At 37.1% G+C, this 18,806-nt stretch overlaps 1 protein-coding gene across 4 annotated transcripts in view; it reads right to left on the bottom strand.

The window, feature by feature from the left end:
- Window positions 1–13,884, bottom strand: part of LOC121421273 — a 45,841-nt gene extending 31,957 nt beyond the window's left edge. For all 4 annotated transcript variants that reach the window (XM_041615938.1, XM_041615939.1, XM_041615937.1 and 1 more), the window contains exons 1-3: window positions 13,711–13,884; window positions 2,871–3,060; window positions 310–572 (exon numbers count right to left, since the gene is read on the bottom strand). In XM_041615938.1, the coding sequence (XP_041471872.1) occupies window positions 310–572; window positions 2,871–3,060; window positions 13,711–13,858 (601 nt within the window). In that variant the 5' untranslated portion in view covers window positions 13,859–13,884. The remainder of the gene's footprint in view (window positions 1–309; window positions 573–2,870; window positions 3,061–13,710) is intronic.
- Window positions 13,885–18,806: the final 4,922 nt, after the last annotated feature.

Genomic DNA, 18,806 nt, shown 5'->3' on the forward strand with positions numbered 1-18,806 from the left:
TTCGGACTTGTGTGTCAAGATGTTTCACTATTACATTGCGATGTGTTCATTTGTTTATTTATTTCTGTTTCCTATAGTATGCTTTATATAACTGGCTTACATGACATGGCAGTAGTAAAAGGTGAATAGCTTCTTTGTTACTTTCAATTGGTACGAATGATTTTCTGAATTTAGCTACGGATATTGAATACTACGCTCCATTACATTGTTAATCAGCAGTCGGGACTGAGTCAACAAATACATTCGTAAACCTCTATTTACGAGTATGCTGAAATACTTTTGACAGTAGCGAACGAAACAAATTAGTACCTTGACTACGTCGACATTCTGGAGCTCTTGTACAACCAGTCTGTGCATTGGGGCCAGGGTATCCTCCTAAAGTATAGCCAATGTACCCGGTAGTCCTTGGGTCATCTCCCCTCTCGATCCTCACACAGATATACTTCGTGTCTACGCATTCGGCCATTGGGTCGGAAAAGGAGAAGTCCAGGTCGGTAAACTCGATTTTTTCTGTTCTCTTCAAGTCCTGGTCTTTTTGTTTCAGATCTAGAATGTCCTCTTCGAATCCAATCCTTTGTAATAAGCAATAACACGTTTGCAAATTTGGGTCCACAAACGGTTACAATTTAAGCAAGGTTTAACGCATTCTTTTATCTGAGCACTGTTATTTATATATAGGTTTAGACAGAAAAAATGATCGAGGTTCACTTTTCGTTCGGTGTAAAATTGTCAATAGGATTCTTTTTATAGGAGCGCCTTGAGCACCTAACAAGGTGGAAATGTGCGCAATATAAATATCCTTCATTATTATTATATTATAACAAAATGGGACATACTACATAACAATATACAGTGTGTTACTATTCGTTTACATTATAAGTAAGCCATGCAGAATTGTTAAAGAATTAAAATAATATTCATTGAAGTACAAGTAGATATTTCCTGAAGAAAAGAAAATATGAAATAGGGGGTCTGCTTCAAAAGCAACACATGGAAAATTCGGACGCCTCAAGGGACTGTTTATTTTTCATCTTGAACACCTACTTCAAGGGCGTATAAGGCCAGATACACTTGAAATAAATCCAGGTGATTGGGTAATTAGCTACGTTGTTTATTTATTGATTATGCTAATATACAGTCACACAAACTCGTACGAAAGATGCGTTCGTATGAATCTGACAGTTCTTAGAAATTCTTGGGTTCGTAGTAGAGATTCGTTCAAGCGCCCTCTAGGTGGCAAGAGCAATTGAAGGCCATCTCGGGAAACGGAATGATTTCCGTTCTTTCACTGGCCCTAAAATTGTAACATTTTCGTAAAAATGCCTTCAACTATTCTTTCACCAGACTTAAGGCCATCTTACGATTTTTGTTGTCAAGTCATTCGTGATAGGATTTCTTTCGGACTTCATGTATACTTTGTTTCTGAAAAAAAAGACACTACCGTGCCCTAATGAAAATCCACTTACCGTTCAAAGTAATTTTAACATGGCAGCAGTTCCAAGAAGACTACGTGTTTCTTGCAGTCCCCTTAAGGGGCTTTTACAATGGTTGGAGGGATCGTTTACTCACATTATATGTTGCACACAATTGCAACGGTTGTTGGCATTCGCACCGCCAATAATGATAGGGGCATTAAAGACCCAAGAGTTGCTCGTAAGATGGCGCTGTTTGAATTTCCGTTCTTAAGGCGTTATTACGGACGTCGTAAGAGCATTATATGAACAGCCTTATCCGTTCTTACGACCAATGTAAAGAATTAATGTCCTCTAGGATTCTTTCTCGATCTTCCAAAAATATGGCTTGGTCCGTACGATATTCATACGACGTTGGTACGGCCGGCTTACAAAGAAAGGGTTTTGGATAACCTTTAAAAAATCTTGGACAAAACCATCGACCGAGTTGGAACTTACAAATGGTCTACAAACGGTCTGTGTACGCTGGCATCATAGGACATATTGAGAAGGTCTTACTAAATGGTCTAACAAAAGAAAAACGTTCATACGGCGTTCGTAGGCGTTTTTAAATTTCAAGGGGTGGTATTCTGAGATCAATTTTATCTCAGATAAAATAAAATATTTCATCTCCGTTAAAATCAGTGAGATAAAATACCCTTAAAATCTCTCCGAATTGGTATTCTGAGAACAATTTTATCTTCTTTTTATCTATGTAAGACACACCTATTTTTTAATCAATATACAATTAGAAACGCGCTTTTATAGCTCTCTGATATCACTCAACCAATGGAAATCCATTCCGCTAGGAGGTGTGGCAAAGAAGTGAGATTGCGTCAATTTATTGACTTCACATACGCTTGCACAATACGCTTACGCGTCTTTCAGAGTTTTCTTTTTAACAAAAATGACAACACTCTCATCTTTTTTTCGAAGTCTATTTCGCATCTTTTCAAGCATCGTTTCATAGACAATATTAGTCAAGAAAGGTCTTATGAAATACTTCCTAATTGTAAAGGAATGACTTTAAGGTGTTGTTCTCAATGAATATATCATTTTTCATCATTTTTATGTCAATATTTGGAGTTAACTCATGTAGAAATATTGACGAAATCAACGTCGCGGAGATAAAATAGCCCCTACCCTCTTTTAAGTTTATTTCATTTTTTCTTCAAAGTAAATTGGGCGCAAGCACATCATCCGCGTTGCAATGTCCAGATACGCGATGGGTATGTCTACGCTGCCACCGCTCTGTTGCGTATCATCATAGATACGCAAGATATAATTTGTACGCAAGATAAAATTTTAGATTTTATCTGAGAGATAAAATGTCATCTCAGAATACCAATTTCATTTTAAGAGATAAAATAAAATATTTTAAAGATAAAATGACATCAGAATACCGCCCTAGGGCTTTACCTTGGTCCATTGCCGTCTGGGTTGGCTGAAGCCCAAGCAGAAAGTTTCCAAAGGTCTTCTCCTGAGACTCCGGTGGTGTCCGTGGCATCATGAAACTTGATGGAAACATTGACGCTTATTTGATTGTCCCCTTCCTCTGTGAAGGTATCTCCATTTGTGATTTCAGGCCGGACTTTCTTCACCACGACATCTGTTAAGGTTTAGAAATAAAAGCTAATTTAATCCTAGGATATTGGGTGACCAAATTTATACAGTGCGTCCCAGAAAAAACGAAACCGAGATTTAGTGATGATTTATCATGACTTAATCATAAATAAATAGACAAATGACCTATCAATGTAAAGCTTAGAATCTCCTCTTTCATCCGGTATTACTTAGATTATTTCTCATTCCCGCATGAGTGAGCAAAAACACTTTGAAAAGGGGAAACCAAAAAGTCACTTGGCGGGCCGTATCTGTTTTTTAAAAAGAAAACCACATTTTTTAAAAGTTCAATATCTGCTCTTTAATTTGATACCTCAATTACAGAAAATGGTCAAGAAATAACAAAGTTCTGGTTATTTGATATAAGGCTTGAATTTCAATAATTTCAGAAAATTAAGAGGTTTTACAGGCTAGCGTTCAAACTCACTCGAGACTCCGTTTTGCAAACGATTAGCCATGCATGAAGTCTTTTGTTACCGTGCGATAGCTTCTGTGGGAAACCGGTGAAAACAAGTTTATTTAATGAAAGTAGAGAAATACAAGCATTATTTTGAGGATCATAACTTTTTTAACTCTCGACCATTTTCTGTTATTGAGGTATCAAAGAAAAGAGCAGATTTTTAGTCATGTGATTTTATTTTTGCAATTCAGATACCCCCCGCCAAGCGAGTTTTTGGCGTCCTCTCTTCGAATTGTTTTTACTCACTCATGCGTGAATGAGGAATAATCTAAGTAATACCAGATGAAAGAGGAGATTCTACGCTTTACATTGATAGGACATTTGTCTATTTTATTTATGATTAAGTTATGATAAATCATCGCTAAATCTTGGTTTCGTTTTTTCTGGGACGCACTGTACAATCATTTGTTATTTGATGTTCAATTTTTAAGCTTCTGAAATATATCCTTACTATTAGCTTGTACTCATCTTGATTACAGAATTGATGAAAAAGTGGCCTCAGGTGCTATGTGGGCTTTTAAAGTGCCTTCCTAAAAATCCTCCATCAAAATATGTCCTGCTTTATCGATTAAGATTATTTTTATAAATAAAATGCGGTTACTATATTGGTTGAGATATTGCTGCAGTTTTAGCGGTATATCGCTCGAATATGGAAGCTTAAAAGTGCCACCGAGATGTTGAGATAATTATCTCGGGAAGTCGACATCTTGATAGCAAAAGATAAGATGACGAGATCCCAGATCTCATCATGTTGACATCTTGTAGAAGAGATGATGAGATGACAAGATCCCAGATCTCATCATGTCAACATCTTTTGGAAGAGATGATGAGATGACAAGATCCCGGATCTCATCATGTTGACATCTTTTAGAAGAGATGTTGAGATGACAAGATCCCGGATCTCATCATGTCAACATCTTTTAGAAGAGATGATGAGATGACAAGATCCCGGATCTCATCATGTCAACATCTTTAAGAAGAGATGATGAGATGACAAGATCCCGGATATCATCATGTTGACATCTTTTAGAAGAGATGATGAGATGACAAGATTCCGGATCTCGTCATGTCGACATCTTTTAGAAGAAATGGTCAGATGACAAGATCTTCGATCCATGATCATGTCATCTTATCATCTCTTCTACAAGATGTCAACATGATGAGATCCGGGATCTTGTCATCTCATCATCTCTTCTTAAAGATGTTGACATGATGAGATCCAGGATCTTGTCATCTCATCATCTCTTCTACAAGATGTCAACATGATGAGATCCGGGATCTTGTCATCTCATCATCTCTTCTTAAAGATGTTGACATGATGAGATCCAGGATCTTGTCATCTCATCATCTCTTCTTAAAGATGTTGACATGATGAGATCCGGGATCTTGTCATCTCATCATCTCTTCTTAAAGATGTTGACATGATGAGATCCGGGATCTTGTCATCTCATCATCTCTTCTAAAAGATGTCGACATGAATAGATCTGGGATCTCGTCATCTTATCTTTTGCTATCAAGATGTCGACTTCCCGAGATAATTATCTCAACATCTCGGTGGCACTTTTAAGCTTCCATACTCGAATGATTTACAGTCACAAGTTGCATAGTCTTCTCGCGGCATTGTGTCTTTATTAGCACCATCTTTATGCCCTGTGAGTTTCCTGGTCCGCAGAGGTTGGCACCCTATCTTGACAGGACTCGGTTACGTCTTAATCATGCACAAGGTGCACTCTTGATGGTTCCTTGACCGGTAGCTTCGGAGAGAAGTGTTAATTCCCTATGAAAATGGGAGACACACACGCTGTGGGTGCGGACGCCTCATTCAAAAGAATATATAGTGATCTATTGATGTAAAATATTCGAAAAATATCATGGAATTTATGACCGTGATTGTGATAGCTAATGATATTGTATAATAGGTATTTAAGTTATGTTTGTTTTTTCTAACAACAATCAAGTGGTTACGCCGAAACCCTCTTTTATTACCCATTTGTGATATAGGCTTAATGGTGGATGGTGGGTAACTGATGTTAGTGATTTAGAGATAACATTGAATGTTATATGTGTTCTAATTATACATGGTATTAACGCAACACGTACTGTATGGGCAGGGGAAGCAACAATATCCTTCAGGTTTTTCTGGTGAAGTGCAGAATGCTGGTTGACAACTTTCAATCACACAGGTAACCGTACCGTTATCACAGGAACAGGTAGTGCATTCGTCTACGTCCCACGTTTCGCCGTGCATGTATATGGTTCTCCTCGATAAACACACGGCAAAAGACCCTCACCGGAGCTGAGTGATAATTGGGACCTTTCGCAATCCTCACCGACGCTAATATTGGGGTCCCCTAACACAAAAGTTAACGCTTAATCATACACTTGATTTTAAGATTAATTGTACATTATAGTCAATAGAATCGAACGTAGAAAACTGCAGTACAATCAATGCTAAGCTTTGTGTTACAGGGGGTTACAGGCCCTACAGATCTGCTTTTCGTGTGCAAAATCCTTTCCCGCCACACCCGCACCATACATACATGTATATTACGACTGATGGCTGGAGATATTCGAAATGCAGGACCTAAAATAGATTATGACATGGATAACAAAGTGGTTTTTCAAACAAATCGAGTACATATTGAATGAGGAAAAACTTACTGAATGAAGGCTTAAATATAGATCATTACAGTCCATCGAATCGATATTGCATTTAATGTGGATTATTGGTGGATCACTGACAATTGATTTAATGGGTCAGATCAACCTCTCTAGCCGAAACCATTTCTGTACACAGCAAATACGTTTAAGCACGGACCCTATAGGGTTCATGGTTTGAGCTAACGGGTTTCTTTGTTCTATTGTTTACGCCTGCTACACAAACGATATGCCTCCAGCACACGATGTAATGTGCATTATGTTTTACTTTCCCCAGAAATGGGGATTAGATTCAAATTCCAGGGGGACCACTTCCATTGATGAGTGGATACCAGGCGCGACCATGGGGTTTCGAAAAGCACCCTAAACAATGGAAGTAAGTCTTTTTCAGATTATGAAAATGCATCTCTTAATAAGTATTTGGATTGTGACACCCTACAAGTATTGGATATGTATCCCTTTTCAGCATTTTAAACATCGTTTTGACAAATACGTAACGTACTTGCCCACTCTGTCCCCTTTTACGCGTTGTCGCTCCTGGTATCCACTAATCAATGTAAGTGGGCCCCCCGGGCGGCCTCTCGAGCTCTAGGAGGAGTCAAATGTTGATTTGGAAAGTCGTCCTCAATAGGATATATCGCTGTTACCATAGTAGCAACCAGAATTTTGCACACGAAACGCATATTGAATGTTTCCGCCGCAGATGCGAAACGAAAAAAATATCTCATGTCACACAATATGCATTGCAGGACAGCGTTTTACGGCCATGATGACGGGCCCAAAAAGTCCCTTCCAAACTCAACTACCGTTGTAAATTAGCGTCCGCGTCCTCAAACGAAACGTCGGGAATGAGGGCTCCCGAGCTACACACATAAAATGAGAAAGGATTTTGGTTTGATTTTGATCTAATCACCAAATTGAAAAAGCATTAGGCGACAGACCTAATTAACGAAATCATTGATATATACATCCTAAAACAAAAAGTAAATTCTTAGATCTGAGAGATGGCTCACTTTTTACTTCCAAGCGAAATATGTTTAAGCGGGAACCTTTATTAACAAGATGGCCATGCTCATTTCAGTTTCTTGGATTTTGCATATCTGTACTATACTAACGCATAGGCGGACATGGCCAGGAGTCCCCCCCCCCCCCCCCTTACTCGCGGAGCCCTAAAAAACAAGGGCGAAACTCAAAGATAGAATAAAGAAGGGAAAAGAGAGGAGAAAAGAAGAAGGTGAAAAATAAGAGGAGGAAGACGAGTGAATAAAATGAGGGGAAGACTTGGAAGAAAAAAATCATGTCGCTTTGTGATTTACATATCTTGCTCAATATCGAGCTTAAAATATCAAATTTTGAAGTCGATATACAAAACATATTTCAGCACGGAAATCAAATTTTCATCATTGTTTTTGATTTACAAATCTATTTTTTTAATTCTCTGTTAAAATTCCTGTTTGTGAACAAATTTTCGGCATTACTCATATGGGTTTGAGATCGCATGCTCGATCTTTAATGAAAATTCGAACCTGTCATCTACTGCTTGCCTGGCTGTAGTCCAGATTGGACCTTGTTGGTTCGAAGTGCCCTCTCCCAAAGCTAGCATGGAGGGCACATGTCTCCCAATCACTCATCTTCGTTCCCCACCAAGGTCCAGTACAAAACTTTGCAGTAACAAAGTTTTGTACTGGACCTTGGTGGGGAGCGAAGATGAGTGGATTGGCGCTGATTAGAGATTGGCAGACATGTGCCCTCTATGTTAGCTTTTGGGAAAGGGCATTTTCAAACAACATGGTCCAATCTGGACTAGCCTGGCTGCGACTCAAGAACCAGGCTATTCTGGTTCACGGCTAAGTCACGATGAACTGGAATTCAAATACCCTCGATCCTCTTCCTTCTGAATAATTAATATTCAAATGTCGTCCGCCGTTGACAATAGATAGTATTTATTTATTTTTATTTATTGATATATTCATATTCCACAATCATCAAAGTACATTTCGTAATCATGTTTACAATGAAAAAAATGCATAACATATATTATGCAGGATTGAAACGTAGCAATGAAATTAAAAAAGTGGAGGGGCCTACTAAAAAGCAGAGCTTGTAAAATGTAGACCCCCTATCAAAACTTTATACAAGGGTAATATGATACAAATAGAGTAAAATAATCAGCAAAATTTTTATAAAATTATATAGATATAAACACTGTAACACAAATGTATTTACACTATATACAAAATTAAATATTGACTTTAAAAAATAATCAATACTATCGTGGATAAGTATGAAGTTCACAAATATTAGATTGAATCAATAAGAATTCAGGAGAAATTTTTTGATGAGTAATTTAAATCGTATAAGACTAGCTGCCTCTTTCATTTCTCTGTCCAGAGAATTCCAGAGTTTTGGTCCTGTGAAAAATACAGTTTTGCTAGAAAATACTGTTTTACTTTTAGGTAAGTGATAGTCATTTGATTGTCTCGTATTATATGAATGTAAAGTATTGTTTCTCATAAATTTCTTTTGTAGGACATTAGGTACACTATTTCTATCTAGCTGATACATGAATTGGAATAGTTGCAAGCGGTACAGGTCATTGATTTTAAGGATACGGTTTTGACGAAACAATTCATCCGTATGAGCTCTAAAGGACATATTGCATATTATTCTCAGTACTTTTTTCTGAAGTAGCAAGACTTTATTTAGTCTCGTTTGAGAGGCATTACCCCCATGCCAGAATTCCATAATTAAGATATGGTAGAATTAATGCACAATACAACATGGATAGCGCCTGTGCTGGTAGAACGTATTTAAGCTTATTGATGACTCCAATATTTCTTGACACAGTTTTGCAAGTATTGTTGATATGAGCATTCCACGTAAGCTTGTTATCAATAGTAAGACCTAAAAATTTTGTTGTTTGCACTTCTTTGATTTCAGTATTATTTAAAAGTATTTGATGCGGTAGATGTTTCAATGAATGACTAAAAAGCATATAATTATTTTTTTGCAGATTCAGTGACAATTTGTTGGCTTTAATCCAGTTTGTTACTTTTTTAAATTCTGTATTCATAGTACTCACAAGTACATGTGGATCATGGTGTGTATAGAAAATATTGGAATCATCAGCGAAGAGAATAAATGAGAGAACATGAGATGAATTTTTCATATCATTAACATAAAGTATAAATAACAAGGGGCCAAGAATACTACCTTGTGGAATTCCACAGGAAACTGGCCTTGTTGGAGATTCTGATTCATTTACTGTAACAAACTGAATTCTATCAGTAAGATAACTCCTAAACCATTGTAAAGCTGTCCCTCTGATACATTAATTTGATAGCTTACATTACAGTATTTCATGATCTATTGTGTCAAACGCTTTTGAGAAGTCAAGGAATAATCCTACAGTATGATCAGAATTATCAAAAGAAGTAGATATTTTATTTATTAATGTCAATATAGCATGGGTTGTATTATGTTTTTCTCTAAAACCAAATTGATTATCACATATAATACTATATTTCTTAAGGAAAGCAACTGTCCTTTTATAAATGATCCTTTCAAGAATTTTTGAGAACGAAGTTAACAAAGATATTGGGCGATAATTACTAGTAATTAATTGGTCCCCCTTCTTGAAAATGGGTATAACTTTAGCTATTTTCATCTTCTTTGGGACCTGGCCAAGCTGCAATGATAAATTAAATATATGAAGCAGGGGATCAGCAAGAGAATGTATAATGTTTTTCAATACTTTATTTGTAATGCCATCATATCCGGGTGTCTTTCCTGCTTTCAAATTAAAGACAATCTCAAGTAATTCTTCTCTATGAACTGGAGTAAGAAATATTGAATTATTATTTTGTTTGTCCAAAAAGTCCTTAAACGAATTTTCTACAGGGATAATATTTCCAGCTAACTTTGGTCCAATTTGAGAGAAATATGAATTAAATTCATTTGCTATAGAATGAGTATCTTCAACCATATTTCCATCTACACATAATTTATTAACAGCACTAGATTTGTTAATTTTTTTTAGAGCCCCATTTATTGTTTTCCATCTATTTTTAAGGTCGTTTTTATATGATTGTAATTTTTCTGAATAAAACCTCTTTTTTGCTATTCGGAGAGTAGTTGTTAGGGTATTTTTATAAGACGTGTATGTATTCCGTGAAACATCATTTGGATTTGATATATAAGAAACATACAGATTATTTTTTCCGATTGATAAACCTTAATATCATTTTTGAAACCCATGGTAGTTTTGGAACACGTTTATAGTCGTAATTTCGATATTTCTTTAAAGGAACACAAGAATCTAAGCAATCATTGAAATATTTCAAAAATATGTCAAATGAGTCATCGACATTCTCTTTCGAGTTATAAACGTCAGACCAATCAACAGAGCTTAAATCTTCTTGGAGGCGTTCAATATTTTTGTCACTAAAGTTGCGACAGATCCTATATTTCTTTTCCATTTTTGCGAGTGATTGCATTGTTTGGATATGGGTAAAAATAAGAAAATGATCGGATATGTCTGTCGTTACAATGCCAGCTTTCGGAAGAGGGTGAGAGTTACAGAATATATTATCTATAAGCGTAGCAGAATGATCAGTAATACGGGTTGGTCTAGAAATAATCGGCAAAAAAATAGAAGTTAACATTAATTCAAGGAAATCGTTTGTTGCAGAGTGATTACTGGTCAAGAGATTAATATTGAAATCACCGGTGATGATACAATTGTTATTTATCAATTCTCCGTTTTGCAAAAGTTCATTAGTAGCAAGTAAATTTTAAAGGTACATTTTAAAATATGTCAGAAAAAGTATTCTTAGAGAGAGACAGGAAACAGAAGGAGATGGCATGGTGAAGATCAAAATCAAGAGTGATGTGAAAGTTAAAAAGAAAGAGTAGGAACGGAATATGAATATGAATAAAAGACTGAGTTAGAGAATATAAATAAACAATGGTTAATTGGGTACTGTAAACAATTTTTTTATCAAATCAGAATGCATTAAACTTCAAATGAATGGTGAGAAGTGCAAAGGACTCTTCTTACCTTTCAAGGGGGAGGGCATTTTCTGCTAAAAAGTATATCATCCCCCTATTTTTTCGGGGGGGGGGGTAAGTTCCTAGTCATAATCCTTTAACTGTAATTTTCATGAGGTCATTTTCTAAAGACTCCCCCCCCAAAAAAAAAGAGTAATGTCTAGCTTTAAAAATGCATTGACCCCTGAGGGACAAAGTTGTAGACTGGTTTAAGCATGGGGAAGTAGAACTGAAAGTGGTATGGGGAGGGGTGCACATCTTGGGGAAGAGGAAATAAGGTTTGGAAAATCAGCTGTTGAAAGAAGAAGGGGTACACATTTTGTTTTGCTTGCCAGTGTTGGAACTCCTCTGCTTCAGCGGAAGGTTTCATATTCACCCAGTGTACCCAGCCTGTATGCCCTTAAGGGGATGCGTTTTTTAAGAGTGTTTATCATTTTTATGTTTCTCATGGCCACTGCCTTTAACCTTCTTTGATGTCAGATTTAAAGGACTAATCCTGCCCCTTCCCCCCAAACCCAGAAATATTAATGGTGTTTAATACCCCCACATTTTAATGTAGATAAGACATTTAGAATTTAATATGAATCTTTATCCTAAGATGAATATTTCTTCCAATTTTTATGAGCACTGACTAAAAACAGGGGAAGAAGTTTGATCCACAATACGTTTTCCTACATTTCTGGCTATCATATGTGGCTACCCTGGTAATGCACTCTCTCACAAATGCAAAAAAAGAAGGTTTTTGCACATCTTTACCCCAAGGCCAATGTGTAAGCCAAATTTCACGAGAATTGGTTCAAAACTGATGAAGTAGTTCAATTGCAAGTTTTTTACCTAAATTTTGTCATATGATATTTTGTTACCATGACAACACAGTTTCTGAAACACACACAAAAAGTGTCTAGTCCATCTTTACTTCAATACCAATGTGTGTGCCAAATTTCATGAAAATTGATTGAAAACTGATGAAACAGTTTGAATTGTAAGGTTTTTCCCCAATTTTCACCAGATAATATTTTGTTACCATGGCAACAAGATTTCTGAAAGACACACAAATATAAGTCTTGGACATCTTCACCTCAAGATCAATGTGTGTGCCAAATTTCATGAGAAACGGATGAAAACAGAGGAAGTAGTTCCAACTGCAAAATTTTTACCTTATTTTTGCAATGATACACTGTTACCATGGCAACACAATTTCCAACATGCAAAAAATGTGTCTTGCACATCTTTACCCCAAGACCAAAATATGTACATACACACCAACATTCAACCCCCTCCACCGTCACCCTTCGGCTTGTTTAGCATCTGCTTTAAATATTTGGTGCATTGAGATGCGAGGACAAACAGAAGATCTGTTCAAAAAAGGTCTGAATTCAAGAACTAATCCAATGTAAAATAATGCACTGCTATTGAGTTTTGCACGAGCGCTAGTCTATATATCAGACAAATATGAACTCATAAATTCTGACATTTTCACCCATTTTTTCACTGTTCCTGCAGCCAGATTTTTTGGAGCATACCCCATTCTTAATTCTTATACATAAACAAAGTCTGTAGAAAAAATCGTGCTTTTGTCCACCGTGTCCACAAGTAGGGCATTTTTGACGCTAACAGACCAGACTAGTAAATAAAGAGGCTTCAATAGGAGGTAATATTACTTTGTAAAAAAAAAAAAAATGTTAACAGATGTGGCTGCAAATCCGCCCCTCCCCCCTATTGGCGAAGGGTAGATTCGCCCCTGCTAATGATAAGTGATTTGTCAAAACTCAATCACTGGATTAATATCAGTGCCCTGATGATGCTAGGAATATTTTCAATGGCCAACCACAATCTTCGCTCGCTTAATGAATACTACTATTTTCAAGAAGGGCCCTTAATGAGGGAATTTAGGGTTTGGAAACTAATATCTTTTCAAGTGGAATTGAAATACATGTAACTACTTATACACTTGTTGGAATTTTCAATTTTAAAGGCAATTGTGCCTTATATATATATATAGTAGTAGATTTAGTTCAAACAAGGCTTAAAGCTGGTAGGAAGACTGCGCAATTTTAAGGCATTAAAAATGGGGGCTAATTTCGCCCGCCCCCCCCCCTACTATGATATCGGCGTCGACCGCGTGACCGGCGTAAATCCGTTCCGAGTAGGGGGATGATAGCAATATATTGACCTGATGCGGGGACATCTCCACACCAAAGGCTAGGTATACTGGGTATATAACCGTGGACATAATAATACTACCATCATTTTCAGGTAAAAACCTATAGTCAGGGGCCTTAGCAAAATTTTGGGGACAGGATTTACAAAAGCGCCATTTTTTGCATGTGGGTCCCTGGTTCAATCAAGGGTTAAGCCTAGTAGTAAGACTGCTCAATTTTAAGATCCGCCCCTGGTGATGTGAGTGATTTGGAGATTACATTAAATGTAACATATTTTAATTATGTATGATATTAACACAACACGTACTGTATGGGCAGAGTAAGCAACATTCTCCTTCAGGTATTACTGGTGAAGCGCAGAATGCTGGCTGGCATCTCTCAGTCACACAGGTAACCGTACCGCTATCACAGGAACAGGCAGTGCATTCGTCTACGTCCCACGTTTTGCCGTGCATGTACGGAATTCCTCGATAAACACACTGCAAAAGTTGGTCGGCGGAGCTGATGCTGACTGAGAGTGAGGACTCCTGAGCTACACACATAAAATGAGAAAGGATTTTGGTTAGATTTTGATCTAATCACCAAATTGAAAAAGCATTAGGCGACGGGCCTGATTAACGAAATCACTGATATACATCCTAAAAGAAAAGTAAATTCTTAGATCTGATAGATGGCTCACTTTTTTATACTTCAAAGCTAAATATGTTTAAGCGGGAACCTTTATTAACAAGATGGCCATGCTCATTTCAGTTTCTTGGATTTTGCATGGCTCTACTAAGCTAACGCATAGTCGGATCCAGGAGGCCCGAACCCCCCCCCCCCCCCTTATTCGCGGAGCCAAAAAAAACAAGGGCGAAAATCAAAGATAGAATAAAGAAGGGAAAAGAGAGGAGAAAAGAAGAAGGTGAAACATAAGAGGAGGAAGACGGGTGAATGAAATAACATGAGGGGAAGACTTGGAAAAAAAGTTCATGTCGCTTTGTGATTTACATATCTTGCTCAATATCGAGCTTAACATATCAAATTTTGAAGTCGATATACAAAACATATTTCAGCACGGAAATCGAATTTTTATCATTGTGTTTGATTTACAAATCTATTTTTTTAAATGCTCTGTAAAAAATTATGTTTGTGAACAAATTTTCGGCATCACTCACAGTAGCGGACCGTGACCCGGAGGAGACAAAGCATTGGGGGCACTGCATTGTTTGTGAACAATGCCGTGCCCCCCCCCCCCCCCACCCAATGCTTTGTCTCCTCGGGGTCACGGTACGCCACTGATTACTCATATGGGTTTAAGATATCGCATGCTCGATCTTAAATGAAAATCATAAGTCAGAAAAAATTGGAACCAGTTGGATTCGAACCTGTCATCTACTTCTTGCCTGGCTGCGACTCAACCACTAGGCTATTCTGGTTCACGGCTAAGTCATGATGAACTGGAATTAAAATACCCTCGATCCTCTTCCTTCTGAATAATTAATATTCAAATGCCGTCCATCGTTGACAATAGATAGGATATAAAGAGGCTTTAAAATTGTTCATAGATGTCGCTGCAAATCCGGCCCACCCCCCCCCCCCTTTGGCGAAGGGTAGATTCGCCCCTGCTAATGATAAGTGATCTGTCAAAACTCAAGCACTGGATTAATATCAGTGCCCTGGTGATGCTAGGAAGATTTTCAATGGCCAATCATAATCTTCGCTCGCTTAATGAATACTACTATTTTCAAGAAGGGCCCTTAATGAGGGAATTTAGGATTTGGAAACTAATATCTTTTCAGGTGGAATTGAAATACATGTAACTACTTAATACACTTGTTCTAATTTTCAATTTTAAAGGCAACTGTGCCTTATATATATATATACTAGTAGATTTAGTTCAAACAAGGGTTAAGGCTGTTAGGAAGACTGCGCAATTTTAAGGCATTAAAAATGGGGACTAATTTCGCCCGCCCACCGCCCCCCCCCCCTACCATGATATCGGCGTCACCGCGTGACCGGCGTAAATCCGTTCCGAGTAGGGGGATGATAGCAATATATTGACCTGATGCGGGGACATCTCCACACCAAAGGCTAGGTATACGGGGTATATAACCGTGGACATAATAATACTACCATTTTCAGGTAAAAACCTATATACTATAATATTTGTCTTCGATTTCTATATTGTAATGGATTTTTTGTGATATAGAGTAATGAAATGCCGTACATGTAATATAATTTTGCGTGCGAGCAGCTTTTCATTCTATGGACTCCTACGAAAAACAGCATTTGCTGATAAGGCGTTCCATCCCACGAGATCTAAATACATAAATTTAAAAAAAAGATACTGATCACTTTCTACACTTCCCAGTACACCACGTCCTGTTCTCACTTGCCCTGCACTCATACGTGGACAATTTCCTCTACGCGGTTTTTGTCTCACCTGCTTAGCAGAGTGAGACTATGGGCGCCGCTTTTCCGACGGCGACGGCGGCGGCGTCAACACCAGATCTTAACCTATGGTTCAGTTTTTGAAATGACAGCATAACTTAGAAAGTTTATAGACCTAGTTCATGAATCTTGGCCATAAGGTTAATCAAGAATTACTGAACATCCTGCCTGAGTTTCATGTCACATGACCAAGGTCAAAGGTCATTTGGGGTAAATGAACTTAGACCATGTTGGGGCAATCAACATCAAAATCTTAACCTAAGGTTAAGTTTTTGAAATGTCATCATAACATAGTATATGGACCTATTTCATGAAACTTGGACATAAGGTTAATCAAGTATCACTGAACATCCTGCATGAGTTTCACGTCACTTGACCAAGGTCAAAAGGGTCAATGAACTTTGGACGAAATGGGGGTATCTGTTGAATTACACTCTAAAATATGAAGTGCTAATTCAGCTCTTAAAGAGCGTGTATAGTGACTGCACTTCGGAGTGCTGATATTTCTCGTTCAAATTTGAACTAGACATATTAGCACTCCGAAGTGCAGTCACTATACACGCTCTTTAAGAGCTGAATTAGCACTTCATTTTTTAGAGTGTACCATCATAACTTTAAAAGTATATAAATCTGATTCATGAAACTTGGACATAATAGTAATCAAGTATTACTTAACATCCTGTGCAAGTTTCAGGTCACATGATTGAGATCAAAGGTCAATTAGGGTCAATGAACTTTTGCCAAATTGGGGGTATTTTTTGAATTACCATCATAACTTTGAAAGTATGTTGGTCTAGTTCATAAAACTTGGACATAAGTGCAATTAAGTATCACTGAACATCCTGTGCACATTTTAGGTCACATAACCAAGTTCAAAGGTCAATGAACTTTGGCCATAGTGGGGGAATTTGTTGAATTACCATCATATCTCTGTAAGTGTATTGGTCTAGTACATAAAACGTGGAAATAAGAGCAACCAAGTATCACTGAACATCTTGTGCGAGTTATAGTAGTTTTTAAAGTCAGTGCTGCTGCTATATTAAATCGCGTGATGCAGGTGAGACCGCAAAAGACATTCCACTTGTTAGCTTAAAAGCCCGCTCACACCTCAACGAATGTACGCGGACGAAGGGTGACGAATGGGAAAAAATGCACGAAATGCACGTGAAATCGACGAATTAGAATAAAAATTTCTGCCAAATCATGCGATCAATCACTATTGTCAAATTTTATCGACAAACGGTAAGCAAAGGATAAATATGACATGCGAAAAATATCGATTTTTCGGTTCACCTCTTTCAGTAAATTGCAGCCGAAGGCGAGCGAAGGGTTGATACAACCCAATAAGACGAACTGACAGTGAGCAATGGTGCGAATATAAACGAAGACGAGGGAATATATCGTGAAAAAAAGAAGGGGGTGATTTAAATAAATGAACTGAATTCTGGTCAAATTTGCATAAATTTATTCACTTTTGCCTGAACCTATGCAGTGCTATCCTGATCAAATCTGATATTCAGTCAGGATTGGGCGGTAAATACCGGTAGCGGTAATTACCAGTGGTAAATACCGGTAAATACCGTCCGGTAAATAAGATGGGCGTCCGGTAAATATGTAAAAAACGGGAAATATGATTTATGATTGTTTTTTTCAATAATTTTAGTTGTTTTTAACCTCAACAAGTGAAAATAAGTGTTCTGAAATAATTAGAATCACAAAACTCATAGTAGAAACACACAAACTGATAATATCCATACTGCATATAACATACATGTACCCAAACACACATAGGATCTAAGTCCACACATTATCAAATTATGTTCCTGGAAATTGAATAATCATATTAAAACATATTTCTCCCGGGGTTTAACTTTTTCCTTTAACCCTAAATCTCCCAGGGTATTTTGATTCTTGTCATTCCGGGGGGGGGGGATAAGATCTCAGTCGCGAATTGTGCCATCACAAAAATTTGCATGATGGTAGAGAATGACGTAATCTACGCAGTTGCATTGGTATATTTCACTGAATTCATATACATGTATTCTTATTTTAATTTATTCATGAAATCATACTTTTTGCTCTGATTCACTAAACTAGTCTAGAATGCAATTTTTTGCTGAAAATATTCTTTATAGCATTCCTAACAATTGTGAATGAAGAAAATTCTGGTACCAAGACCGATTTCTTATGTATTTTATTGTTTTTTAAATTTCTCTTGTATTTCTTTGTTTTTTATTGTTTTTTCAATGGAAATCGTTCCAGACTTAATTTTGATCATAAACAAGCAAAGTTAATTAAGTTTAATAAGTGAAAAAGAAATAATGATACATTTATGAATTTTGGCTAAATACACAATTTGCATTGGATTTGTACATGAAATCACGTTTATGAGCAATTTTGGGTCTGACATGCACTTACATAATTTTGCGTAATGTCGTCACCGTGTACCCGGGCGTCACAAATTTGGTATCAAAATATGCGTGAGACTTGAAAGTAAAAAGTCAGTGAGCAGCGAGGTCAAAAAATTTTGTACAGCAGATATACAGCGAAAATTGTCGAGGGGGGCATTATGCCCCCCCCCCGAAGGAATTAGGGTTAAGAAATATAAAATTAATTCAATAACAACATAATTGGCATACTTTTAGCTACTGCATGTTTCATGGGAAATGTAAAATAAATAACTTGTACAGTTTGTCATATTCATATTGATTGAAAGCTATTGTAAAGAAATCAATCTTGGAGCATGCTCCATTGTTTCCCTTTACAATAACTTCTTCTCTTTTTAATCAGTCACAGTGAGATCAACAAAATTTCAAAAGAACGTCTGGTGCACATTGAGACAAGGATATCCTCGATGTACATGTATGACCAAGGAGATGGTATGATGAAGAAAGATATAGCAGAGATACAATGTAGTGACATCAATGAGGATGACAGAGAAATTAAAGAATCTAAATTAGATGTATATTT

Source organism: Lytechinus variegatus, chromosome 9 (genome assembly GCF_018143015.1).
Source record: "Lytechinus variegatus isolate NC3 chromosome 9, Lvar_3.0, whole genome shotgun sequence".
Lineage (NCBI taxonomy): Eukaryota > Metazoa > Echinodermata > Echinoidea > Temnopleuroida > Toxopneustidae > Lytechinus > Lytechinus variegatus.